This window comes from Pinus tabuliformis, chromosome 3_2 (assembly GCF_031772625.1).
Source record: "Pinus tabuliformis cultivar Carrire ecotype Pingquan chromosome 3_2, CPIR1, whole genome shotgun sequence".
Classification (NCBI taxonomy): Eukaryota; Viridiplantae; Streptophyta; class Pinopsida; order Pinales; family Pinaceae; genus Pinus; species Pinus tabuliformis.
Genome location: NC_142302.1, coordinates 838,805,357 through 838,832,729, shown reverse-complemented (window position 1 = coordinate 838,832,729; position 27,373 = coordinate 838,805,357). Strand labels below are relative to the sequence as shown.

Genomic DNA, 27,373 nt, shown 5'->3' with positions numbered 1-27,373 from the left:
TAGAGAAAGAAGAAATGAATCCGACCACATGTTGTGAAGCATTGGCAAGAATTACCACTCCTCAAACTCTCAAGATAGAAGGACATATCAAGAAGAAAAAGGTTCAAGAAGTGAAATATCACATCAATAAAGAAGAAATGAATCCAACCATATCTTGTAATGCATTGGCCGGAATTACCACTGCTCAAACTATCCAGATAGAAGGACATATCAAGAAAAAAATGTTCAAGAAGTGTAAGATCACATTGAGCATCAAGAAATGAATCCAACCATATCCTGTAAAGAATTGGAAGAAATTACCACTACTAAAACTCTCAAGATAGAAGGACATATCAAAAAGAAAAAGGTTCAAGCAGTGAAAGATCACATCGAGCATCAACAACAAGTTCTCCAACTTTTAAAGGATAACGCCACTTTGGTGCAAAATCGAATGAAACAACAGGTAGATCAACATTGTAGTGAAAAATCTTTTGATGTATGTGATTGTGTGTTTTTACTGCTACATCTCAAGCAAGCTATTTATGAGAAGGAAATGTTGGCAATACTACATGCACTTAAGAAATGGCGACCTTACAAATGGATCATGATAGTCTTAAATACTTTTTAGAACAACTAATATCTTTAGAAGAACAGAAAAAATGTGTCACAAATATGTTGGGTTATGACTTTGACATCATCTATAGAAAAGGGAAACAAAATTTTGTTGCATATGCACTCTCAAGAAAGGATGAGGATGTCGAAGCATTGTTTTGTGCTATTTCTATTATCCAACCAGATTGGATAAACGAAGCAAGGGATGAATGGAAGAAGGACGAAGAAGTATGACCACTCATTCAAAAGTTGTAGAAGATCCCAATTCAAACAATATTGCCAGAGCTTGAAGAGGAAGGAAAAATCATATTGGAACCTGGAGCAGTCACAGTAACAAGAACTTGACAGCTACAAAATCGAACAATTTCAGAGTATCTCATTAAGTGGAAGCACTTACCACTGAAGATTCCACATGGGAGGACAAGAATTTTATACAGAAGCATCAAGAACTACTCAAGCATTGAGGACAACACTTTTTGAAGGAGAGGGGCATGTTAGTCCCCTATACTACTAGTGTAACCCCTTATTGTTATTAGTACAACCCCCTTATTATATTGTTGTACCCACGTAGCCCCCATATTGTTATTATTGTGCCCTTAGTCAGCTCTGATTATATTATGACCCCTTAGACTCCTATATATAGAAAGGAGGTCTTTTCATTTGCATCATCTAAGAATTGTTCATTTGTGTAATGTAAAGGTGGTTGCCCCCTCGAAGAGGCTGAATTCTAAGGTGTTGATCTATCTTTTCTATCTTTTTGTGAGCTGGTACCATAACATCCTCCTCTGTTTCATCATCATCCTCCTTCTCTTTCTCCTCTTCTTCTTCATCTTCCTCATTTTATTCTGCTTCATCTCCTTCTTCATCCATTTCATCTTCATCTCCTTCTATTTCTTCCTCTTCCTACTTTACTTCATCTTCCTCTACTTCAATCTCTTCCTCTTCCTCTTCACTGACAGTAGGACTAACATCATATGTGAGAGCTTTGATGTCATCCTCTGTCGGCATGTCTCTGAAGACTGACCATGTTATAGGAATTCTGAGGTTTTGGAGGGAATCTTCTATAAGGATCCTAATTAACCCATGGTGAGCTAAATGTTGGGAATTTGCCTCCTGCACTTTGATGCCTGAGTCTATTAGTGATTGTAGCAGGAAGTATGGTATGCTGAGCCTTTTGTGAGGGGGTGTTTCTGCTCCAAATCTCAATTCTTCAAGAAGCCTAAAAAGATAGCCATACACCACACTATACCTATCCTCACATCAAGGATAATTTTAGGGGCGAATGTTCGCCCTTTGGCGAAATTAAGAGGTTTTAAATTTTTAGTGGGCGAATATTTTGTATCATAGTACATTTTTACAAATCACCTCAAATAGCCCACCTTATTTTAAGGGAGAGGGTAAAAAAGGTAAATTTAGCCCTTGAAATTAGGACTTACAACCTTCCATTCGCCCATTTTCAAGATTAGGTTTTATTTAAGTGAATCCATTCGCCCATTTTCAAGAATAGGTTTTATTTAAGTGAATCCTATGGGCCAAATACCATATTTATAAAAGAGGTATGGTAAAGTAATAAAAATATAAATAAATGAGAGGTATGGTAAATAAATAAAACATTTTTTATATTTACTCCATAAGTCACCTTATATACATGTAAGGGTGTAAACAAATAAAAATATAAGTAAAGTGGAGGTATGGTAAATAAATAAAACGTCTTTTTATACTTACTCAAAAGGTATGGTAAATAAATAAAAATATAAATAAACTAGACGTATCGTAAATAAATAAAACCTCTTTTTATATTTAGTCCATAACCCTCATTCTATTTATGAAGGCTCAAGAAAGAGGTTTTTATTTAAGTGAATCCTATGGGCCAAATACCATATTTGTAAAAGAGGCATGGTAAATTAATAAAAATATAAATAAACGAGAGGTCTGGTAAACAAATAAAACATTTTTTTATATTTACTCCATAAGTCACCTTATATTTACGAACACTCAAAAAATGGGTTATATTTAGGTGAAACCTATGGCCACAATACTATGGGACAAATACCATGGACTAGATTGTTATTAATATCATGCAAAAAACTATTATTAGCCCTAATATTAGAATTGATAAAAATAAAAATGGCACATGGTATTGACCCATGGTATTCACCTGGAATGTAGCCTATTTAAATGGGGGAATTAAACCAGCATGTAGCCTATGCTAAGATTCACTAGGACTTTACAAAGTTTTATTATTTAGTGAAAGACTTGCCAAGGTCTTACAGGATTTTATAATTGAGTAAAATATTCGCCATGCCTGGTGAGAGATTCGCCAAAAAATTATATATACATATTATATTATTGATAAAATCGCCTTCCATTTTTCCTATATACCTTGGAGATTCACCCATTTATTATATTTATAAATTTAGGGGGGTTCTTAAAATTTTCCCTGCCTCACATGAAATGTATTTGATTAGTTGCTAGCTTACCTCATTCCAAGTATATGGCAGACTTGCCCTCCTTACTCCATTTTTTTCCTCAGTGGGTTCCTCACTTTCTAAAAAGAATTTCCTTTTGGTAGCCTAGCTATCTCCTTTGTCTTCTTTCCTCCATGGTATTCCTAGGGGAAGTGTGGTGAGTTTGCTGATGAGCTCAGGGGTGAGTTCTATGGAGAGGCCTCTTACCAACAGTGGCATGGATTATGGTCAGTGGAATGAGGGAGAGAGAAAAATCTTGGGCCACCTCATCATCATACCCTCTAAATTTTTCGAAAAACCCCATCCAATTATGTCTTGTGAAGATTTCAAGCACTTGGGGGTGTTGTTGGATTCTCACAGTGTTAATGGGCTACCTCTTATTAAACCCTCCTATCATCTTGGTTGGTGAAGTTTGAGGAGATGAAAGGGTTGAGACAATTTTCAAATGCAGAACCAAAACTGAAATGACTATGTATGTAATTCCCCTACACAGCTGCTAAATTCACTCAGACTTAGGGGAATTTTGGTTCAATTACTTGTAAAGAGGGATGTAATTACATAGCTTACCTCTTCATAGTGTTTTCAGTGGCCAACTACCACATTTTCCCCTCTGAAACTCCTCTCGGCCAATCTTGTAGATAGTCTCTGTGTATTGTGTAGGAATTCCTGTGCATGATCCTATAGGAATTCCTGTGCAACCCTGTAGGAATTCCTGTGCAGTTAAACGATCGAGTTTTTCTTTCAGTAGGTTGACTGGGTATGAGAGCGACCTGTGAGAGTGAGCTTTGAGGAAGTGAATGCATGAATGCATGGGGATGATGATTATTTCCTCTTATGGTTATTTGAGGTGAGGTGGTGTGCTGGTAGCAAAGGTACGTTTCCATTTTTGGACCGTTGGTCCCTATTACAACCTCATCACTCCCCACTCCTCGTAATTAGCTCCCATCTTATGCATCCGTAGCTTTAACTACTTTTGTCCTTCTCCTTCTCTATTTTTGAGTTGACTGATGCCACGTGTGAGAGAACATCCTGTTTTTTTTTGTTGACTAAGAGAATGTGGCCAAGTTAACTGGCCACCTTTTCACTTATAAACCAACTTACTCGTAACTTTTACATTTTTTTTTACTACATGATGCATATGAGAGAGCAAGTGGGATACTTACCTGTGGTGCCAATACCTTGTTGCAGTTGTTGAAGACTGGAGGTGCTTGCTTTGTGTGTGACTGCATGTTATTCTTCTTCCCTTATTGTTGCTTTCTAATGGTCCCTTTGTTTGTGGAGGTACCTGTTGTTGAAGATGGTGCTGGTGTTGCTGTTTTGGATCTTCTTCTACTCTTGGATGATCATGTCGGAGGCTTGCTGCTGTTATAATTCGTATTCTGTGGGATAGGATGCTACATGATTTCCTACAGGATGTCTTGTAGCTTCTTCTCCCTCAGAACTCTTAATCATACACCTTTCTGAGATGGTGACATGGATGGAGAGAAAGACTAGGAGTGTGCAGAACAAGGAATACTTAGGTGATGCTCTCTATTCCTCCCTATTTCCCTTCTTTTCGAAGATTGTTTTTTTCTTTTCTTTTTCAAATCGATTTTGTTTTTAAGGGTGAGTGCAGGGGTGATGATGGCAGAAAAGGTATGGTGATCGAATGATGAAGGGGGTGCATTTTATTGGCATATAAAGTCATTTATTTTCCTTAGGACTACCTCCTGTAGGATTTCCGGGTCACTGTAATTCCTACAGGATCATCCTGTAGGTTTACATGGGATCCTGTAGAAAACACACTCCCATTGTAATAAAGTAAATGAGTGGAAAAAATGACAGAAATGGTGGAGGAATCAATGGTAATAAGTAGTAAAATAAAAATGTGAGTGACAGGGGTCTCTTTGTGATCCTCCTCTGCTCTTTGACTATCTTTCTTGCTGACCTGCAAATGGAAATTTCATGATTTTTTTTTTTTGAAAACAACTATGCTACCTTTGAGAGGTTTTCACCCTAGCTATTTGCCTTGCGCGCCTCAAGAGAGGTTTTCAACCGAATGGTGAGACTCAAGCACCTCATGGAGGTTTTCACCTGAGTCCTTATTTTTCTTTTTTTCTTTCCTCGGTGATTTGATGAGGGAGGAGTTGAAACTCGCTCCACTATCATCATTGCTTTATTGATATCATCAATGAACTCTTGTTTTGATAAAGGTCTCTTGTAGATTTTCAATCGATGTCCATTAACAAGTAAAGGGATGGCCTCTTCATCTATAGTTCTGATCTGCACTGAACCATTATCTTGGCATCTTTCTACAGCATAAGGTCCTAGCCATCTTGTCCTTAACCTTGCCTTGAAGTCTTTATACCTGGAATCATATAACAACGCCCAATTACCTTCCTGAAATTGCTTCTCCTTGATAATTCAAGATCTTCCTCTGAAGTTGAACTACCTCTGTATGTAGGAGGGCCTGCATTCTGAATTCATCCAAACAATTCAACTAGAACAATCTCTCTTTTTGTGCACTGATTAGATCTAGATCTAGTTGGGTTTCCATCCTTAATGTGTTATACTCAAATTCAATAGACAACAAGTCCCTTTTCCCATAGACCAGCTCATAAGGTGTGAATCCAGTGGTGGTCTTCCATGTGGTATTATATGGCCAGGTGGCATCAACTAGTCTATCTATACAATCCTTCCTGCTGTTGCTTACCACTTTGGTCAAGATGCCCTCTAGCACTTTGTTGGTTACCTCCACTTGCCCATTAGCTTGTGGATGATAGGGAGTGGAGGTTCTATGCTTGATCTTGTGCTGGCTGAGCAAGTCTTCAATCATGTTTGAGGTAAACTGGCTGCCTTGGTCTGTGACCATCTCTGTAGGGTATCCAAATTTGTAGAATACATCCTCCCTTAGGAACTCAGCCACCTTCTCCTCTTTTGTTGCCTTAATTTCCTTGGTTTCAGCCCACTTAGTCAAATAGTCAGTGCACACAATGATGTACTATTTTTTCTTGGAAGGAGGGTCAATAGGCCTAATGATGTTCATGCCCCACTTGTCAAATGGCTTGAAAGTCACTTGAGGCTACAGAGGCATTTCATCTCTTGGAGTAGGCCTTCCCATCCTTTGGCACCGATCACACTGACTAGTATATCTTTTCACATCCTGATGAAGAGTGGGCCAATAATAGCCTGTTTGTAACACTTTGAATGTTGTCCTATTTGCTGCAAAGTGACCTCCTCAAGGCCCATCATGACAGGTCAGAGGGATGTCAAAGACTTCCTCCTCCCTAACACACCTTCTCAAGATTTGATCCAGGTCACGTTTGAAGTGATTGCCCCCAATCCAAGTGAAGGATGCACTCTTCCTTACTATCTTGCTCTTTTCTTTGGAGGACAAGTTTGAAGGGAACTGTGCTGATACCAAATAGTTTTCTATATCAGCAAACCATGGAGAGAGAACTGAAATAGAAAATAAGTGCTCGTCTGGTAACTCATCATCAACAATTACTTCTTCGCCTGCACACAAATTTACTCTAGACAAAAAGTCTGTAACAACATTTTCCTTACCAGGCTTATCAACAATAGTCAGATCAAACTGCTGTAATAAAAGTAACCATCTTATAATCCAAGCATTCACATATTGTTTGTTCATTAAATATTTGATTGCAGCATGGTCAGTATGCACACATGTTTTATAGTCTATAATATAATGCTTGAATTTGTTCAATGAATGCACAATGGTCAGGAGTTGCATTTCGGTCACTGTATAATTTAGTTGAGCCTTTGATAGATTCTTACTAATAAAATAGATAACATAAGGAAATTTTTCATCTATCTAACCTTAGAGGGATGCTTCTATGGCTTTGTGTGAGGCATCAACATGAATATGAAAGGGGAGGGCCCAATTTGGGCCTTGGAGAATTGGTGCAGAGTTTAACCTGTCCTTTAGGATGTCTAAGGCCTCTTGACAACTTTTTGACTAGATAAACTCAGACTCCTTGGCCAACAAACCAAATAAAGGAGAGGCCAACTTGCTGAAGTCTTTTATGAACCCTTAGTAGTATCCAGCTAACCCTAGGAAACTTCTAACATCTCTCTTCTTTTGAGGAGGTGGGACCCTTTGGATGATAGCTATTTTGTTTGGGTCCACCTGCAGTCCTTGCTGAGATATTGAATGACCTAGCACGATCCCTGCAGTCATCAAGAAATCACATTTTTCGGTACCAAGAGACGGGTTCATTTCAATGCATTTTTGCAGTACTTTGCCTAGGTTAGACAAAGTTTCTTGAAAATCACAACCATAAGCTGTAAAATATCCATATAAATTTCCACTGCATCATGGAATAATTCGACGAAAATACTCGGGACTGCTCTGTTGAAAGTGGCAGGAGCATTGCATAGGCCAAAAGGAAGCACCCTATAGGAAAAATTACCCGAAGGACAAGTGAAGGTAGATTTATCATGGTCTTCCAAGCTGATTTGGATTTGGTTGTACCCATTGAATCCATCTAGGAGAGAGAAAAACATTTTCCCTACCAGGCCATCTAGCACTTGGTCAATGAAGGGTAGAGGGAAATGGTCCTTCTTTGTGGATTTGTTCAACTCCCTGTAATCAACCCAACTTATCCACTTACCATTTTTCTTTGGAACTAACACCAAAGGAGAGACCCACTCACTGCCTGAGATAAGGTAAATGAATCCTTCATCTAGTAGTTTTTGCAGTTCTTTTTTGACTATACCTTTAAGAGTTGGATTCATCCTCTTTTGGGGTTGGCGGACCAGCTTGCAACCTGCTTTGATGTATATGTGGTGAGTACACAGTGAGGGGTGTACACCCTAAATTTCTTTGTAACTCCAAGCGAAGGCTTCTAGATTTTCCTTTAGCATGTTTCATAACTTCTCTTCTTGGAGAGTAGAAAGAGATGGATTGATTTTCAAGGTTCTCTTTGGGCCGAATTCTATGGTTTTGACACAGAGTGGGTTGGAATCGGCCAAGAATAAGTCAATTGGATGATTGTTCTGGGTTTACCTTACTGCATCTTCTAAGGGAAATGAACTGGGAGTTGGACTTTGGAGTAGGTATTCAATCAATTCATCCTCATCCTGTTGTACTCCTCCCATGGTTGTTTCTAAAGTATAAAGTTGGGTGGAATAAAATTCATATTCTTCTTCCTCTTCCAAACAACAGCTAATGTAAGCTAATGGGTAAATCATACTCTAGAGCAGGTTGAGCAGGAGGGTATAGGACTAACTGCTTGGACATATGCCCATTCTTGATGGTCATATTCCCAACTCTACAGCTAATGTAAGCATCGGCAGTGGTCAACCATGGTCTCCCAAGGATGAGAGGGTAACCAGTAAGCTTATCCTTAGGCTAGAGAACTAGGAAATATGTAGGGTACTCCCAAGAGTCAATGGAGACCATCACATCCTCCAATCCCCCTCAGGGGTTACTGTGGAGCGATCCACAAGTTGCAGAACTGTTGTGGTCTTCCTCAATGAACCTTGGAGGTTGAGCTCGAGCATGGTGTCCTTCGTCATCACATTAATGGAAGCCCCGAGGTTGATCAAATTGTGTGGAACAATGGTGCCATTGATGTGCACATCTACTATAGGGCTTCAAGGGTCCAAATATTCTGGATAGATTACCTACCCCAACATTAATTTGGATAGTTGCCCAATGACATTAATGGTAGGGGCATCCCTTCTTCGCCTCCTTGGATGCTTGAAGCCCTTCTCCTTAATAAACTTATTGTAAATAGGAACATATTTTATCGCTTGGAGAAGTGGAATCTTTACACATAGATTTTTCACTTCTCCCAGAATTTCAGTCTCTTTCGGGGTAGGCTGGAGTGGTTGGGCTAATCTCTCAGGAAAGGGTGGATTCACTTTAAGATTGCTTCCCTATCTTTCTTCCTCAACCTCCCTAGGTGGAGGTGGATGTTGGTTATCTGGGAGAACTCTCCCAGATCACAGGTTAATCTCTTGGATTTCCACAGCATAAGCTGGATATGATGTCTCTCCACTGTATACATGTTGAGCCTGCCTGTTTTTCAGGTTCGGATTTGGCTCGGCGGGCATATGGGCTTGCTTGGTTGGAGTAGAGTGTAGCAGCTGTGGTTGGATAGGTGGTGGAGGAAATAGAGCTGGAGTATTGTTGTATTGGGGCCTCCACCCTTGGGGTGGTGCATTCCACTGAGGTTGTGGCAGAGCATAAGCTTGAAATGACTGGCTGGCTAGCTAGGAGTGATACTGAGATGGAAAGGACCAAGGAGGGTGTGTAGACCAGGAAGGATGAGTAGGGGGTCCCCAAGAAGGCATGGTTGTGGTTTGGTTGGGGTTGTAATATGCATGGGATGACCCTTGCATGCCCTGCTAGTATGGTCTAGGCCCATGAGGTCTCCTTTGGTTTATGTAGCAGAGCTGCTTAGTGACCCCTTCAGCTCCTTGATATACAACTTTCAGTCCAGGCAAAGAACGACACTTGTCTATGGAGTGGTTTTCTTCCTAGACTGAGAAAATTTCAATAGAAGTTAATGGACATTCATTCCTAGGATGCCTCCTAGTGCATCTAGGACAAAAAATGGCCAAGGCTCTCCCTACTTGCTCCGCCTTCCTCTTAATGTGCATGGTGTCCATTTGCAAGGCGAGGGTTTGCAACATCTCACTTTTGAAATCTTCCAGCATGTTTCCAATTTCACCCTTGATGGATCAGTTAGAAGACGATGTACTGACCATAGGTTGACTACCCCTACCCTTTTTCCTGGCTGCCCTAGAATGGTTTCTAAAGACAGTCTTGATATCCTCACAGGGTAATTGGTAGATATCTCCTCCTACTAACAAATTTAGGGTATCTAGAAGATCTTCCCTTACTCCCCTAAGCATGACCAGCTTTAGTGACTCAGGGTCAAGTGTGCACCTTTCCCTTTTGTAACTAAGATGGAATCTTTCTTCATAATCCTGTAGCAATTCATCATTACCTATGGTCATCCTGAAAATTTCCTCTTTAGTATCCTTTGACCGACAGTAGTCCCGATATTTGTTGTTAAAGGCTTACTACATCTGAGCCCAAGTTGTGATGCTATCTCCAAGTAAACCCATGAACTAGCACAATGTTGCATCATTGAGGGTAGATGGAAATAGTTTTAACTTCTGCTCATCATCTGTATAGTCATAGGTTCGACATCTAACAACAAACTCAAATAGGAAAGTGTCGAGGTCCTCTGTGGTCAGGCCATGGAAATGAGGTAGGGTAGAGGGGCTTATATTTTTCATCTTAGTGTCCCCATTGGTTTCCCTGATGGGGAAGGCACCCTCAACTCTCTCTCTATTCCCTCTGTCATTTCTGTTTTCAGCCATTGGTTGAGTAGGAATGGGTTCTTCTTCTTCTTCTTCCCATGTAGGTTCTTCAAATATGTCAGGTTGCTCACCTAAGGGTTCCTCTAGTTCACAGCCATCGAAGAAGAGGGAAGGTTGGTTGTTTGATGCAGTGGGGGTATTTGGCGAAAATTTCCCTAAGTTGTCCCTATTCCTACTAGGCATGAAAGGAAATGTTTTTGGTTTGGTTTTGTATTTTTTTAAACATGGAAAGTACTTTGCAGAATTGAAATTACTGATTGAATGAAAATTACTGACGGAATGAGAAATCTATTTACTGAATTGAAATCTTGCTTGCAAAATGGAAAGGAAAGTAGAAAATGCAAAATGGAAGAAAGGAAACAACTACATAACTTTTGCAGAATTAAACTAATGGCATAATTTTAAAGACAAGAAGTAGAAGAAAAGAAAGAAGTAATCGCATTTTACTCAGACACCTCCCCGGTAATGACGCCAAAAAGTCATGAGCACTAGTATTGCAGCAAGGATGCTACAACTCCTGGGCTACCAGCTTTACATTATCAACCCAGGGTTTGTACAAACTTGGAGGTGGCAGTGTTGTATACACAAGTAAAAGTGATGGTTCTGCCTGCTGTTACTCTTCAGCTGGCGAGAGACCACTGGGGTTTCAAGCTAGACTTCTATGGAGTTAGAAGAAGCTTGATTCTTTGTTGGAAGAAAGCTAAATCTACTCTAAGAGAGAGCTACTCTACTGCAATAATGGAGAAGGTCGACATGTAATGCTAAAGCACACCATTTCCTAATTAACTGTGAACAAACTATGCTTAGCAGAAATACTGAATCAACATGAACCAAATGCTACTATCTAAGTTATAGAAGTAAGAAGCATCAAACATCACTAATGTGCAAGTAAAGAGACTGAACTAAATCTGTTTTTTCTTTTTTGTCTTTTTATGCAAAATCAAGTATGCAAACTAATTGCTTCTGTTGATGTGGTAGGTAAATTAAGGATGTTTCAGGATGGCTGGAAGGGTTATGGGATGGTTGGATGGTGTGGACGACCCTTGGGAGGCTTTTGGTGAATTCCTAGAAGTTTTGCATCAATTTGGCCTCAAAACGAGGCCATTTCATGAAAACGTATAGGATGTACTAGAAACCTATAGGATCCCCTGTAAACCTACAGGATATAGCTGAGAGAAAAATGCGAGGTGTTGAAGGTGATGGAAGGCCTGGGAAAGGTGTGTGATGGGTGGAATGGAGTGGGAGAAGGTATAGGATCGCTCATAACTCAACATCAAAGATAGTAGATGGTTGGATTCGCTCAATGTGCTTGGAAGAATTTCTATGAAAAATGATGAAAACTAGTGAAGGTGATGGTGAAAACAAAGGATGGCTAGGGTGGATGGAGTGGAAGGTGGCTGGTGGCTATGAAGTCTTAGTCTCCTCCTGAAGCACCTACTCTACATAAAACATGTATATCTTCCAAAAAGCTATGCAAACAAGAAACATTTTCATAAACTAGAAAAGCAGAATTAATGAATTAAGTGCCTACACTATGCATGAGGAAAGTTGCTGAAAGGAATGAAAGCATGGATGAGATCTACTGTAGAAATGAAGATGAAAAATATGACAATGGAATCCTACTTGCAAAACTAACCAAATACTAATTTAACGACAACAAACTCCAAAGCTCATAACAGAACTAGAAATCTGTGTTTTTGGGGCTCCTTAAGGGTCCCTTCCTCAAGTCATGATCCCAGAGATAGGAAGTGAGGCCGAGACACCTGCTGACAACCTTATGGTGATCGTTTTATCCCTGCTAACCTGCTATTGAAGTAAGGAAAAAATGGAAGAAAACTAATAAACAACCAATCTAATCTACATTACTTGTAATGGAAATGCATCTAAAAATAAAATTAACATTGAAGCTATGAAACTACACTAAACATACATATACAAGAAAGAGGAGCCTTGGTTGCTAGGTTTGGGCCCCAACCCAAGAGCTTTAGCCCTCTTAGTTAACTGAGTGCTTTCTCAAAACAAAACTCATTCTTATTACCAAAACAACAAGTTAGATCAGTAGAACTTTCACAAGTCTGTAGCTCGAAAATAGCTTAGAGTTTTACAATAAAAATCTAAATCCTAATGAGGCTCTGGGCCTCTATACTTATACAACTGAAGTCCCCGATGAATTCCTTAAAATAAAGGAGGCTCGGCTCCTGAACTCGAGATAAACTAGCTCTTTGTCTCTCACTTGCTCAACTGCCTTCTAATCCTCGTGGCTTGGCTGCTTGCACTCCAAGCTCGTGTGATGGATGGAGGAATATTTGAATGGCGGATAAGTAAATGAGGAGGATTTTCCTCCTACAATCCTTCTCCCTTGTCCCATTCTATTTTTAACATTAGTATTTAAAAAAATTACTTGATTTTCTCCTTCAATCCTGCATTCAATGCATAATATGCAACTCTAACTCATCTCATAAACAAAATATAATAAAAAACATGTAATAAGTTGTGAGAAAAGTTGGTTTGACTAAGCTAGGAGGTGAATTAAAGAGTGTCCATAGTGTTCAGAGAGTCATACAATTCTTAATATGTTTATCCCAATTTTCTAAGGGGATAGAATGATTATTTTTTGTTTTACGAACAAGCACATTCCACCAAAAATTTATGGGTGCAAATTTAGAAAGGTGGAGAAGATGGTCTTGCCTCTAATTAATATATTACCTCTTCTTCCTCTTGATGATATCTTTGTATATACTTATATTAAAAAGAAAACAAAATAAACTTTAAAAACAAAATTTTAAAGTTTTAAAGCTTTTTTAATTAAAAAATAAAGGGTTATTTGTCATAAAAGTATATATATATATATATATATATATATATATATATATATATATATATATATATATATATATATATATATATATATATAACTTTTTTTAAGTTGATTTGATTATATTACCTCATAAAAATATACAAACCAATACATTATTAATCTATCTACTCAACATATTTTATGGTAGATGGTCTTAATCTATTCAATAGGGAACCATATGTTTTTTACCACAAGCCTATAGAATAATTTTTCCAAAACTTTAAGAATCTTAAAAGTGACAACATCACTAGAATATCTTAATGATGTTACAAAATATTGAACATTATACAACTAGGAATGAGAAGAGGGAGATCTTTCACAGGTCTTGAAGGGGTTGAGTTCGTGCTAATTTATGGAATATGGCACTTAATTTGTGCCATATGGGTGACCATTCTCTCCATAAAAAATTGTTGGTTTCTTTGTTCAGATTTCACATGTGCAAGAATTGCAATGACATTGTACCTTTCACTCTGCGACCCATTTTCATTTGCTAATAGAGAGGAAAATATTGGTAGTATTTTTTTTCCTTCCCCTGGTGAGTCCACTGTCACAACACCATGATCATGAACCCATTGTCCTATACCCTCTTTGAGCTCTAGGTCAAATAAGATATTATGCAATTCACTCTGTATTTGGTGTGGTACCACTACTTGAAAGGACTCAACAACACCTTGGGCTTGCTATTGGACAAGGTTACGAACATGGGGACCAGCAAGTTCCTTGTTCCTCAACCCATTGGGGGAAATTATAATTTTTTTAAAATAAATTGGAAGTAAAATAAAATAGGAAAAAATACATAAATGAAATATAAACTTCCATCTCATTATTAATCATTAAGCCTTATTATTTAGTAGTGTGGTTCTTCACTAGCCCTTTACACTAGTGTATGGATGCTCATCTTCACTAGCCATCCCTCCTGCTACTATATATTCGAAGGTAGTGCTAACATATACTCTAGAAATTGTTAAATTGATAGGGTAACCAAATTCCTTGTTTAGATATAGTGGATGCCCTCTACAAAAACTACACATGAAAATTCCCAACAATTTCCTGCAAGACCAAAACATAAACAATATATTAGCTATACCATAAAAGAATATTGTGTATAAAGAAGACCACCCATGAGCTAGAAATCCTTCTCCTTTACCTAAAGGATGTATCTAGTGATATCTACCATCATTTACCTAAAGGTTGTATTTAGTTATATTTTGTTCTGAAATTACAATTATTTCTCACATCTTACATACAGCATTGGCATTGATTGTTCACAAGAGTTACCACTCCCTTTATCATCCAATCAATCAATAGACCTTCACATGTGCTTCTACTTCTGGTACTTGAATGGCCCACTCTTCACTCAAAGGCTTTTGTGCTTCTCCATCTTTGTATTCATGTGGAATGTGACCAGGCTACCCTCTTTATTTATTTTTTCCCACACCCTTGGTAGTGGGAAAACCACTGAGTCAACCACATTCCTTGTGCCTCACTCCCATTGGAGAAAAATATAAGTCCTTCTTTCTCACCCCATTGGGGAAAAATTGTATATTTTTTAAAATGAAATGAAACTAAAATAAAAAAGGAAAAAATACATAAATGAAATGTACAAGTATGTCTTTTTGTAAGCTTATATGGTATTACCTCACAAAATAGAAATTTCTAGTACATCATTCATCTATCCACTCTCAACAATTTTACAGTAGAATCTGCCCATTGGGAAACCAGATAGTTTTGACCATCTCCCTGTAGAGTAAAATTTAATAATTGCAACATAACTAGAATTTCTACTGATAATTATAACACAAAAGACTATCAACAATCATAAGTTGGCCATCACTTGTTATTAGAGGCACCATACAACATAAAGCTAAGAAATCTACTGGAAATAAAACTGCATGCATCTCCATGTATAGGGGTGGCCACCCCACCCCCACCATCTAATGTAATTCATTCTTGAAGGTGGGGGGCTCCACTTGCTCCACATAGTCTCCTCTAAACACACTCTATCAAAAATTTATTTATTTTTTAAAATAACTCTAAATTAAAAATTTAGAAGTAATATAAATGTTTTTATCATTTCATTCTTTTCACACTCATATACATTTTACAAAAAACACAAGAGATTTTCTAATAAAATCTATTTTAATGCATTGCCAATAATAATGCAATACAATAATGTATTCTAAACATTAAACTTTTACAAAATAAATTAATAATATGTTTTACCTATTAAACTTCTATAAAATAAGCTATATTTAATAAAATAAACTGTAAATCTTCATACTATTGTATCTTATTTTTATTGTTCCAAACTTTTGTCATGGCAATTGCTACAATTCTTCATATTATTGGGATCATGGGAGAAGATGTAATATTACACATCCCTTCTGGTGCTTCAACGTCTCTTAACAATCTAATGTATCCTGCTTCTCCCCAATCTTCTCCCCAAGAGTTCTTGAGTCTCCAGAACTTAATTCCCTTATTTTGTCCCTTAGGTGGGTTGCCATATCCAACCAATACAGCTCCATGATCAATTTCTTGGCCACATGAACCAGTAAATATTCCCTGCTTAACAAACAAAATTTGGTTAATTACACTTAGCTAAATTATTTATATCTTATTTATTAATTCTCAACAACAATGTAAAATGTAAAAAATGGTAACCACTTACCCCATATAAGACTGAAAGTCCAGACTTGCGGCAATGGGTACAGATATAGGTTGTTGAGTTACTGCCGCTTTGAGAACTGCTTCATCGTCAGGGATGACAACTGCATACGCATCAATAGCCGCTGCTGGATTTCCAATCTATATCAAAACAAAACAACACAATGATTTGATTGTCTTATAAATTATAATAATGTTATTATTATAAATATTATTATTTCATGATATCTAACTTTATTATTATTATAAATATTACTATTTAACAATATCTAACTATCTTGATGCACAAATCCATCTTAGTATTAATCATTAATGAGTACCTCTGCGAATCGGCACGGCCCCTTAAAACCCTGATAGGGATACCGATCTTCACTGATCAACCCTCCGGTGTCTACTATATATTCGAAGATAGCGTCAGCATACCCTCCGGAATCGCAATCTTCGCCGTCGGGATTGCAATCTAGCGATTGCTGCGCTGATAGGCTAAACAAATCGCCTGTTTCGATAGCGTGGAGGCCCTCTACAGCGCCTGCAGTGTAAAATGCCCAACAAGCACCTGCAAGGCCAAAAAATAAACGGTATGCACGAGACACCAGGGAAAAAATGCCCAACAACTGCCATTCGAAATTGAAATTATTTCTCTCATAATACATACCGCATTCGCCTTGACTCTTCACACTGGATACCGCTCCCCTACTCCTCCAATCAAAAGACCTTGGCAAGCTGTTCAAGTTCTGGGACGTGAATGATACATTCTTCAGTCCCCTTCTCCTGAGTTTCTCCATCCCTTGCATGTTCATCGGTTTCAGGTACATTGCTCTGAATTCTTCGTTACTCAGATCCGCAAACTTATTCAATCCAAGTCTGTACGTAAGATTCTTTTTATTCACAGAGTCGATGTATTTAACATTGCTCTTAAATATTTCGAATCGCTCATCGGATGCATTTCTCGGGGAGCGTTGCCGAGGCAGCCAGTTATGATAAAGGAGTCGCAGACTTTCTTCAGACTCGAGGTCTTTGTCTGTAAATCCAGGAGACTTGCGGGCTGCATTCGATGATAAAGCCCACAAGGCTACCAGCACCAGAAACAGAAACAGGCCCGCCCTTGCCATTACGAAACAACAAATAATTCACACAAGTATGCCCACAAATAATGTGAATTGGTGGAGATAAACTGGAAGAGGATCTCGTTATATAGGACGGAATGTAATCCAATGACATCACTAATCCAATGACATCATTAGTGGCTTGAAATATTATTGGTTGAAATTACATATCTCCATCATCTCCCTCTAAGAAGTCAATGACTATGTTGAAGTCAATGACTATGTTGGGATTCTTTTTCTAAATGAGATTTTAATACACATAAAAATATTTAATTAAGTTTGGAATCTTACATTTTAATGAAATAACAAAAGTCAACTACAACTTTTACCAATAATAATATTTACTTTTATCAATAATAATATTTAATTAAATTTAGAATCTTATATCCTAATCAAATAAATTAATGAAATAAAAATCAATTATATTTAATTAAGTTTAGAATCTTATATCCTAATCAAATTAATTAATGAAGTAAAAATCAATTATAAGTTGTTTTATTTTTAATAATTTATATTTGATGAAGAAAATTGAAAAACATAAAAATGTTTTAGAAAATTATATAAATATTCACATGAATAGAATAGGCATGTAAGCTTATATAGGGAGCATAACATTATTGTAAAATTAAGAAATATTATTTGTTACATATCTCCATCTAATAAGTCAATGACTATGTTGGGATTTCCAGATTCTTCTTATTCACAGAATCGATGTATTTCACATCTTCTTTAAATATTACGAATCGGTGGGCATGCCGCTTATCATAAAGGAGTGGCAAACTTTCTTCAGACTCCAGGACTTTGTCTGTGAATCTAGCAGTAGAACCCATTAAGAATAAGCAATAACTGGTCGATATGCCCAGAAATAAGGTGAATTGGATGTCGTTAGATAGTAACTACGACCGAGTGTAATCCAATGACATTATTAGTGGCGTGTAATGACGTGACACCATTACACGGCATTGCTGAAATATTATTTATTATTTGTGAGCGGTTCTTGGTCTAATAAGTCAATGACTATCTGGGTTTTTTTTCCTAAATGAGATCTTAATACAGATACAAATATTTAATTAAGTTTGCAACCTTATATTTTAATTAAATTAATTAATGAAATAAAACTCAATTATAAATTTTTTATATATTTAATAATTTATATGTGATTAAGAAAAGAAAGAAAAGTTTTAGAAAAATATATAAATATTAATATGAATAGAGTATGTATGTAAGTTTATATATGTACCATAATATTATTGTAAAATTAAGAAGTAATTCAATTATGTATATGTATAATGAGTTGACACAACTAGAATACATACATTTATGAAAGAAAACATAATAATAAAGGCACAATCACATATGTGATGCATGGTCAGTAGGTAAAACATGAATAAATTGTACAAATAATGTTGTTTTGCGATATCTCTATGATACACATATATAAAAAGTCTCTAAGTGACTCAATTTCACTAATAAGATTTATTAATTTTGAAGATTGTTGAATTTAATTTATGGGCGAATTTATTTGATGAGATTAGCAAATCTCAAGTGGATCACTAACATGATAATTTTATGGAATTAGTCTAAATTTCTATTAAAAAAAATTCAGGTTGGAGGATATTGAATTTTATCATGTATATAGACAAAAGTTTATACACTAGTAAATAAAGGATAATCTATTAAATTTATCATGTATCGGAGCTCAAATCTGGTGAACTTGATTTACTTGCAGAGCTTTATTGGCTACGTTAGAGCCCTAGTGGCTACAGAGCCTTCGTGGCTACATAGCCTTCGTGGCTACAATGCCCTAGTGGTAACAAAGGAGCCTCAGTGCTGACATTTTCAAAAGCAAGGTGGTCGGGAGAGACATACCTTATTCACACGAGAAGTTTATCTTTCTCATAGGTCTCACCATACCTCGAGCTGAGCATAAAGATGTCATTGCGTTATTCAGCCTGACAGAAGCAATGACCATCGTGGTATGACAGTCAAACCCACGATGATGTGACCCTTACTTAGAGCGAATTTCTTCATCACCACTAGAAATCACATTTTTTCAGCTAGAAAGGGTGATGGCGTGGTTTTATGGTTCTGATCTTTAGATTTTGCCAATTTGGTGGCGGATCTGAGTTGCGGACCCAGAGATTGTGGTTGATTGGTTGTAGATTGACGAGATCAGAGGCATATTAGGTGGATTGGTGGCAGATCAGACCTATCTGTGACATTTCAAATGTTATTGTATGTTGTGATATTGTTTTTTTTAGCTTGTAAATTTTCACTTGTTTAGAATCGACTAAAGATTGGGGGATCTGGATTCCAATTAGTCCAAAATGAACAATTTCATAGAATCTTATCTCAATGAGACTAACAAAATCGACGGGACCAATTATACCAATTGGAAATTCAAGCTACAAACATTGCTTGAGGGATCGAGCGTTTGGTCGATCGTTAGCAGCGATGAGTAGAAGTTTACCATTTCACTAGGTGGTATGACAATGCTAATACAGAATTGGGATAAAACGGATAATAAGGCGAAAGTGTTATTGAAGATGTCTGTGAAAGACAATACTATCCCACATATTAGAGACTGTAAATCGTTGAGTGGGATATGGACTACACTCAAGAACCTTTACGGGATACTGAACATGAACCACATCTTGTCACTCAAAGGCAAGTTGTTTTCCATGAGGATGGAGGAGAATCAATCTTTGTTGGATTCATTGCACAGGTCAAGAACTAGAAGGACAATTTGGCTGACATCGGGGAGAAGGTGTATAAATCTGATGTTATCACAATTACATTGAACAGGATGATGGATGAATACCATATTTTTATCACAGGCTTGTCTGCAAGGGAGAAATCCCCTGCATTTGAAGAGTTAACAGGAATCTTGATACAAGAAGAAGAGCGACGACAATATTTGAGACCACAAAGTGCCAGTCTTTCTATGATGGCGAAGAATAAGCCATACAAAGGGAAACAACCACAGGGATAGAAAGGCAGTGGCGTTTTTTAGAATAGACCATTTAGAAGTATGTCTCCAAGTAAAAATGGTAACAAATGAGACATTAAATGCTTTTGCTGAGGGAAGACAGATCATTTAGCTAAGTTTTTCTTTAAGAAAAAGGAAGATGAGGCTAGAAATAAAAAGAGAAAGCACACAGGGCACTTTTCTAATGAAAGTCATAGTCATGATCTTCGAGTATTTGTAGTTGATTATGCTCTTTCAACTCTTGAGGAGGATGAGGCCAAAATATTGTTCGTAGATTTAGGTGTATCATCGCATATGACAGGTAATAGGAATTGGTTCGAAAATTTTAAAGAAAATACTTCTAGAACTCACATATATTTAGGTGATGACAAAGGTTATCACATCAAGGGGTACGGTGATGTTCTGGTGATTTTGCCTCATGATAATATCAGGTATATTAAAAAATTTATGTATGTACTTGGGATCAAGAATAACCTAATTTATGTTTCTATGATGGAAGATCAGGACCTCCAACTCGAATTCTTCAGATCATACTGTGTCATAAAGGTCAGCAAGAAGGAACTAGTTGCATGAGGAGTGCATGTGGGAGGCCTGTATAGGTTGAATGTCAAGAGCATGCCACACCAAGCTCTGGCTTCAACATGATTGACAGCCGAGAATCTTTGGCATCAAAGTTTCGAGCATCTTAACCTACAAGATCTCATGCTGCTACAAAGAAAAGGTATGGTTGATGGACTAACTGTTTTTCAGAATTTTCATTTAGATTGTGATGGATGTGCATTAGGGAAAATGCATAGAGAAGAATTTCCTTTCAATGTTGAGAGGAAGAAAAGAGATATTTTGGAGCTTGTTCATATAAATATATGCAGACCTATGCATACTAGGTCGGTAGGTGGTGTATATTATTTTCTACTCTTTACTAATGATTGCACTAGATTCTCTTCGGTATATTTTATTAGAACGATGAGTGAGACATTTCAATTCTTTAAAGAATTTAAGAATATGGTGGAGAAGCAGACAGTGAAATTCATTAAGATTCTCCGCTCTGATCAAAGGGGAGAATACAAATTGGGAGAGTTCATGAAATTTTGTGGGAATCATGGGATATCTCAAGAGTTCACAGTACCTCACACTCTGCATCAGAATGGAGTTGCAGAATGCAAGAACACAACCCTTGTGGAGTGTGCATGAAGTATGCTTGAAGGTAAGGGTCTATCTAACGGTTTTTGGGCTGAATCCATTAACACTACAGTATACTTGAAAAATAGGAGTCCAACTAAATGTCTCAATTTTAAAACTCCTTTTGAAGCACTTTAGGAATATAAGCCTATAGTGATTCATTTAAAGGTTTTTGGGTCAAAATCCTTTGCCCATATTCCCAAAGATGATAGGAAAATGTTAGATCCTAAGGCCACGAAATGCATCTTTGTAGGATACTGCACTGAGTTTAAAACTTATAAATTTTTTAATCCTTTGACTAATAAAGTATTTGTGAGTCGAGATGTTATGTTTCATGAGAAGACTAAGGAAGGAAATAAGGGGAATAGCCTTGAAGAGTGGCACATACCATTGTTGATGGAAGAAAGCGGTGAGGGCATGCAATAGCAACAACAACAACAACAACATAAGGAGAGAGGCGAAGAAGCAGGTGATGTAATAAGTATGTCAAGCCCGCTAAGGTTTGAAGCATACAGATTTGAGGTGCATCCCTTACCGAGAAGATCAGGTAGATAGACTCAACTACCAGCTAGATTGAAAGACTATGCTTTAATTTCAAACACTTTAGATGTTATAGAACCCACAAATTACAAAGAATCTAGTCAACCTAATGAGAGGAGGGCTACAGAGAATGAGGAATTTGAATCTATTATCAAAAATAATACTTGGGAACTAGTTGAATTTCCTGAACGAAAAACACCCATAGGTTGAGAATGGATTTACAAACCTAAATTTACTACAAATGGGAGTATAGAAAAGTTTAATGTGAAACTGGTAGCAAAGGGTTATTCACAAAAAGAGGGAATTGACTATGAAGAATCCTTTTCTCCTATAGTCGAACTGAATACTATTAGAATGTTAATTTTTGTAGCTATAAAACATCAGTGGAAGCTACACTAGTTAGATGTTAATTCTAAAATTTTAAATGGTTATTTAAAGGAACATGTTTATTTAATGTAGCCTAAAGGGTTTGTTAAACAATGGCACGAGAATTTAGTTTGTAGATTGAAAAAGGCCCTTTTAGGTTTAAAACAGGCACCCGGGTCTTGGTATGAGGAGATTGAGTCATTTTTCTTACAACATGGTTTTCTTAGGAGTAAGAATGATCCAAATATATATCCCATGTATGATGAACATGAGAAGATAATTTTTATTTCCTTGTATATGGATGAAATGATTATAAAAGGTAATGCAGATGCATTAACCAAAGAAATCAAAGTGTAGATGTCACTGGTTTTTGATATGAAAGACCTCTGAAGTTTACATTACTGTCTAGGTCTAGAAGTGTGGAGGGACTCTCGGGAGAATTTCCTTACTCAAGGGAAGTATGTTAGAGGACAACTCAAAAAGTTCAGAATGGAATAGTGTAAGATAACATTAGTACCTTTGCAACAGAACTTGAAATTGTGCAAAGACGATGGCTTTAAGGGGGTGGATGCTACTTTGTATAGGCAACTAATTGTTAATCTGATATATCTTAGTACAACTAGACAAGACTTAGCAAACTATGTTAGTGTGCTGAGCCAGTTTATGTCTAAACCTCCTGAAATTCATTGGGTAGCAGAAAAACGTGTGCCAAGGTATCTTCATGGTACTTGTGATTATGGTATTTTATACACTAATAGATCTGATGTTACTTTCGTAGGTTTTTCAAACTTTGATTGGGCAGTAACCTAGATGATCGATGATCTATCACGGGTTATGCATTCAATATTATTTCTCGGGTAATAGCATGGAGCAGAAAAAATAGATATATGTTTCTTTATCTTTATCTGAAGCTCGGTATGAAGCAGTATGCACAACGACATGTGAAGCTATCTAGTTGAGGAGGCTTCTCCATGATGCAGGAGAAGAGAAAAAAGAAGCAACCATCATCAATTGTATAACCAGAGTTCCATTAAGCTACCAAACAATCCAGTGTTTCATAAGAACACGAAATATTTATTGAAGACTGTAAAACATGTGACAATATGGCTAATATTTTCACAAAGCCTCTTGGGAAAGTGAAGTTTGAATTCTTTAGTGGGGTGTTAGGACTTCAAGATAATACTTTCTCCATTAAGGGGGAGAGTTGAGAATAGTTAACATTATATTGTATTAATGGAGAGATGGTTACATGGTTGTAATGTAACTCCTTAAGTTAGGATTAGTTCCTAGTTTGTAGGAGTTTGTTCTCACATCCCTATTCTTTTGAGATGAATTTGTTGTCTCATCTTTGATTAATTGAATATGAGAGCATATTCTCTAGTTTGTGCAGTCTTGAGGTGTAGCTTTCTCACCTTTGAGCTACTCGTTAATTTAATTCATTTCTTTTCTTTCCAGTTTTTCTAACAGGTAATCTCTACCAAATCATTTGGATTTGGTTGAGACGTAACTAAATTCCATTAAATGGTGTTCCATAAAGTCTCTCATGTTAATATTCCTTACCGTCATCAATAAATGGATTAGTAGTAATGTTCTAACACTACAAGAGATATAGGGCAGCCTACAATAATAGACATTGTGAGATGTATTGCACTTTCTCGAAGAGATTCAATGGTGCAGGAGCCAATGAATCAACTACTGGAAATATGGTTGAGTCCGTAGGTGATATGTTAATATGGTTCAGTCTGTAGATAATATGTTAATATGGTTGAGTCCATAGATAATATGTTAAATTCCATTAGGAAGTTGAGTGATTGGGAAGAAAAAGAAAGTCAGGCACATCTAGCACTATTGGATTAAAAAATATGTACCAACATAGAGGAAATTTGAGAAACTGCAAGGAGCACTAGAGTCTGAGGTTCCATGGACATGATGCTCACAATGGCGGAGACCAGATATTAGCCAAGGGGTAAAGGGAATCTAGAAATATTCAAATACCAGTGAGGAACCATAAGGAATAAGGCTAGGGAGAAGTGGAACAAGAGCTGCAGTTTGAGGACAATAATGTCTAAAATATGGAAGAAGCTTTTAAAGCTCACCCTTCTATTTTCAAATAATCGAACTTGACTTTGATGAACGTTATATAAGTTTATTTGTCTATAGGAGTATTCTATAGTATATATGGAAAACATTTGTTTAGAATAGTTCGTAAAAAGTATTAGAATAGGATGGATTTTGTAGAGGTTCCATGTTTGATTATAATACAATGTTATTACTCTATTTTTCTCAAATAAAAAACCATATTAAGAATTAACGTAACCAACTAACAATTAATCACAATAAATTCTTTCAAGACATTCTTTTAAAATTAAATTAAATTAAAGTATTCCAAGACATTCGCCTTAAATTAAATTAAATTAAATTCAATATTTTAAGTATAAAATTAGAATATACATTAGATTTCATTTTTAATCTTAAAAATTAGATAGTCTTTAGAATTATTTTATACATGTCTTCACTTTCATTTTATAACTACATGATACATTTTCCCTAAACATATTAATGGACGTTTTAACAAAATACATATTGTCTATCTACTTTTGGAATAAAATAATAAAAAAAAAATGCAAAAATAGAATAACAACTTTCTTACACAATAATTTTGAATAAAAACACTTCCAAATGTTGATAAATGAGCCATTCCATTCAAATCTTGCTTAAAAAAAACCTTCCTACAATATAAAAGCTTATTTTTATAGCTAATTATCCTCAGAATGAGTTATGCTCTCTAGAAACATGAAGAAGGATAAAACATCAAATCTCCTCTTAACATTTGGAAATTGATTTATCATAAATTCTGACATTAAGTTGTTACAATTCCAACTTCAAAACCAATTTTAGATAACAATGACCAAGTGTAGAAGGAATGTAAATCCAAAATCCATATGGGATTAGGGGTTAAAGAGCATCCATTTACTTATTAAAGCTCTAGTAGGAAAAATGTTATGGATTTTCGTAACAAATGAGGTCATATGGAAAGGTATTCTTATACAAAAATAAATCACTCTAAGAACCCTCTTTGGATAGATTATAAAGGAAAGGAAGAGTGGAAGGAAATGACAGTAGGCTTTCTAGTCATAGGCTCTTATTTTCCATGGAGAATTGGAGAGGGATCTCAAGTAAGAGTGGAAAAATACAATAATGGGGTGTGGTAAAGGCATCTTCTTCCTTAACAAAATCATACAACATGTTTAGGAATTGAGAAGTGCACATTAAATTTGATCGACAACCTAGATAGTGTATTCTTACGGTTTTAAGGTTAGATAAAGGTAGTCAATATTCATCAAGATGGAAATTTGGGCAAAAGGTGAGGTCACTTTCTAGTAGAAATTGAGAAGCCACATATAAAATTGAACAATTCCATGAAAGTATTTTTCACATCCCTCATTCGAATGACATTAGTCCTCATATAATATGAGAAATAGGAGATTTTTCATTTATTTTCGTTTTTAATTCTCTTTCACTCTCAATATACATTATTGTTGTATTATTCCTCTTTCCTAACAAAAGATATTATTTAAACTATAGTAGAAATTTCAATCCATATTTTCAAATGTACATACATGCAAGTCTTTTTTACTTAGCCTTTTAATTTCTTGTTGACATTTAAATTGTCATTTTGTCCGTAAGATATTCGTGAATTCGACCTTCGTAAGATACATATGTTACAATAGTCATGTGTAAATGTTACAACGTGAATGTCTTCACATATTCTTCAGTTAACCAATAATTAATCAATGTGATTTTTGTCACATAATATTCTAGATTATTCCATATATGTGAAAGTTTTCTAATGGTTATAACTTTATCACTGGATTTGGTAATGTGTTCATAGTGTCATAATTTATATTTCAACCTTATATATTTATATTGTAATTTCAATGGAAGGTTCTAGAGATTCCATTTATTTGTTGTTGGAGAATACTCTGTCCTTGGTTCATCTAGACTATACATATGTCCAATGGCTCGATCCGATAATGGAGGAAATTCTTGTCATGTAGAGGTGGTAACCACCTTTAGTGTTTCCACCCAAATTCATCATTTGTGTTTCTTGTTTGGAAGAGAGGCCTTCATTTCCTAGGGTTTCCTCTACTGAATGGTAAACTACAATTCTGGTTTTAGGGGTTCATATATTATCGAAAGCCATCACTCTATGGTCATTGTAGAACTATCGGTGGTTAACTTTTCTACTAGTAAGATAAAAAATCGTGTTAATTACATTCATGGTGAATTTTTGCCTCTTCTTTAGTGTCCAATAGTGGTCACATTATGTTCTATTAATCAATATTCTTGACTGCTGCATGTTCTTTATCTTTATTCCCTTCTCATTTCACTGAAAATATGGTACAAACCCTTACTAGGTTTTGAATCTCATTCATCAACTAAGCAAGTCATAGGATTATAGGTGGGTTCTCTCTTCATGCTAAGTCTTTGAGAGACACAGTCATAATTCCTTCAACTTTATTTTCATTCCCTTTCTTTCTTCCATTATTTTTCCTTATTTTTTATAGAATCTATTTTTTTGTGACTAGGGGGGCCTATATGGGATGCAATGGTATAGGGACTCCCTATTTTCCACTGGTAAATGCTTAATTCATATGTTTCAAGTCTTACATTTTTTTTTCTAACACCCGAAAATATAAGACCTAATTGGTATGATGATTTTATACAGGTTATCAGTGGGGCTAGTATGCATTCTAAAGTCAAGGTTTAATAATGTCAATTGTATCTTCCTTTACTAAATTATTTTGGGTTTAATTATTCATTTTGTTATCTTATTTCCAGGGTTTTCTCTCCCTTTAGAGGCCACAACATAGTATCTAGATAACACTATTGGCACTAATTCTCTTTTACTTGACTGTAATGTACGAGATTAGGGTTTGGGCCCTTTGTATTTTTTGTATTCATTCATTTAAGGTATGGCCCCACAATGGAGGTGTTATTATGTCACCATTAAAATTTTCCCTTTATGATTATACGACCATCCACCCTTTGTCAACTATATAACTTTAGAACCCCTTTTATTGTTGCGCATGTGTATTAGATCTTTGGCGAAAAACTAATACTTTGTTTTGTTGTGATATTGTATGAATGTATTTTTTTTAATAGGAAATAACTTAAAGTATTCATGTTTTCTTTACATACAATTAAAAAATTTCTATCTTGAGATTATTATCTCATCAAGTAAAATTTCGTTCTTTTCCAATGTTCAATGAAT

General features: G+C 36.2%; 1 protein-coding gene across 1 annotated transcript; it reads right to left on the bottom strand.

Moving 5' to 3' along the window:
- Positions 1-15,656: 15,656 nt before the first annotated feature.
- Positions 15,657-17,030, bottom strand: LOC149183274 (KDEL-tailed cysteine endopeptidase CEP2-like). Its single transcript, XM_089414900.1, has 4 exons — positions 16,574-17,030; positions 16,239-16,474; positions 15,923-16,059; positions 15,657-15,816 (listed from the first exon to the last, which is right to left on the bottom strand). Exons 1-4 carry the CDS (start codon positions 17,028-17,030, stop codon positions 15,657-15,659), a joined length of 990 nt encoding a protein of 329 aa, XP_089271026.1.
- Between the last annotated feature and the right edge of the window lie 10,343 nt (positions 17,031-27,373).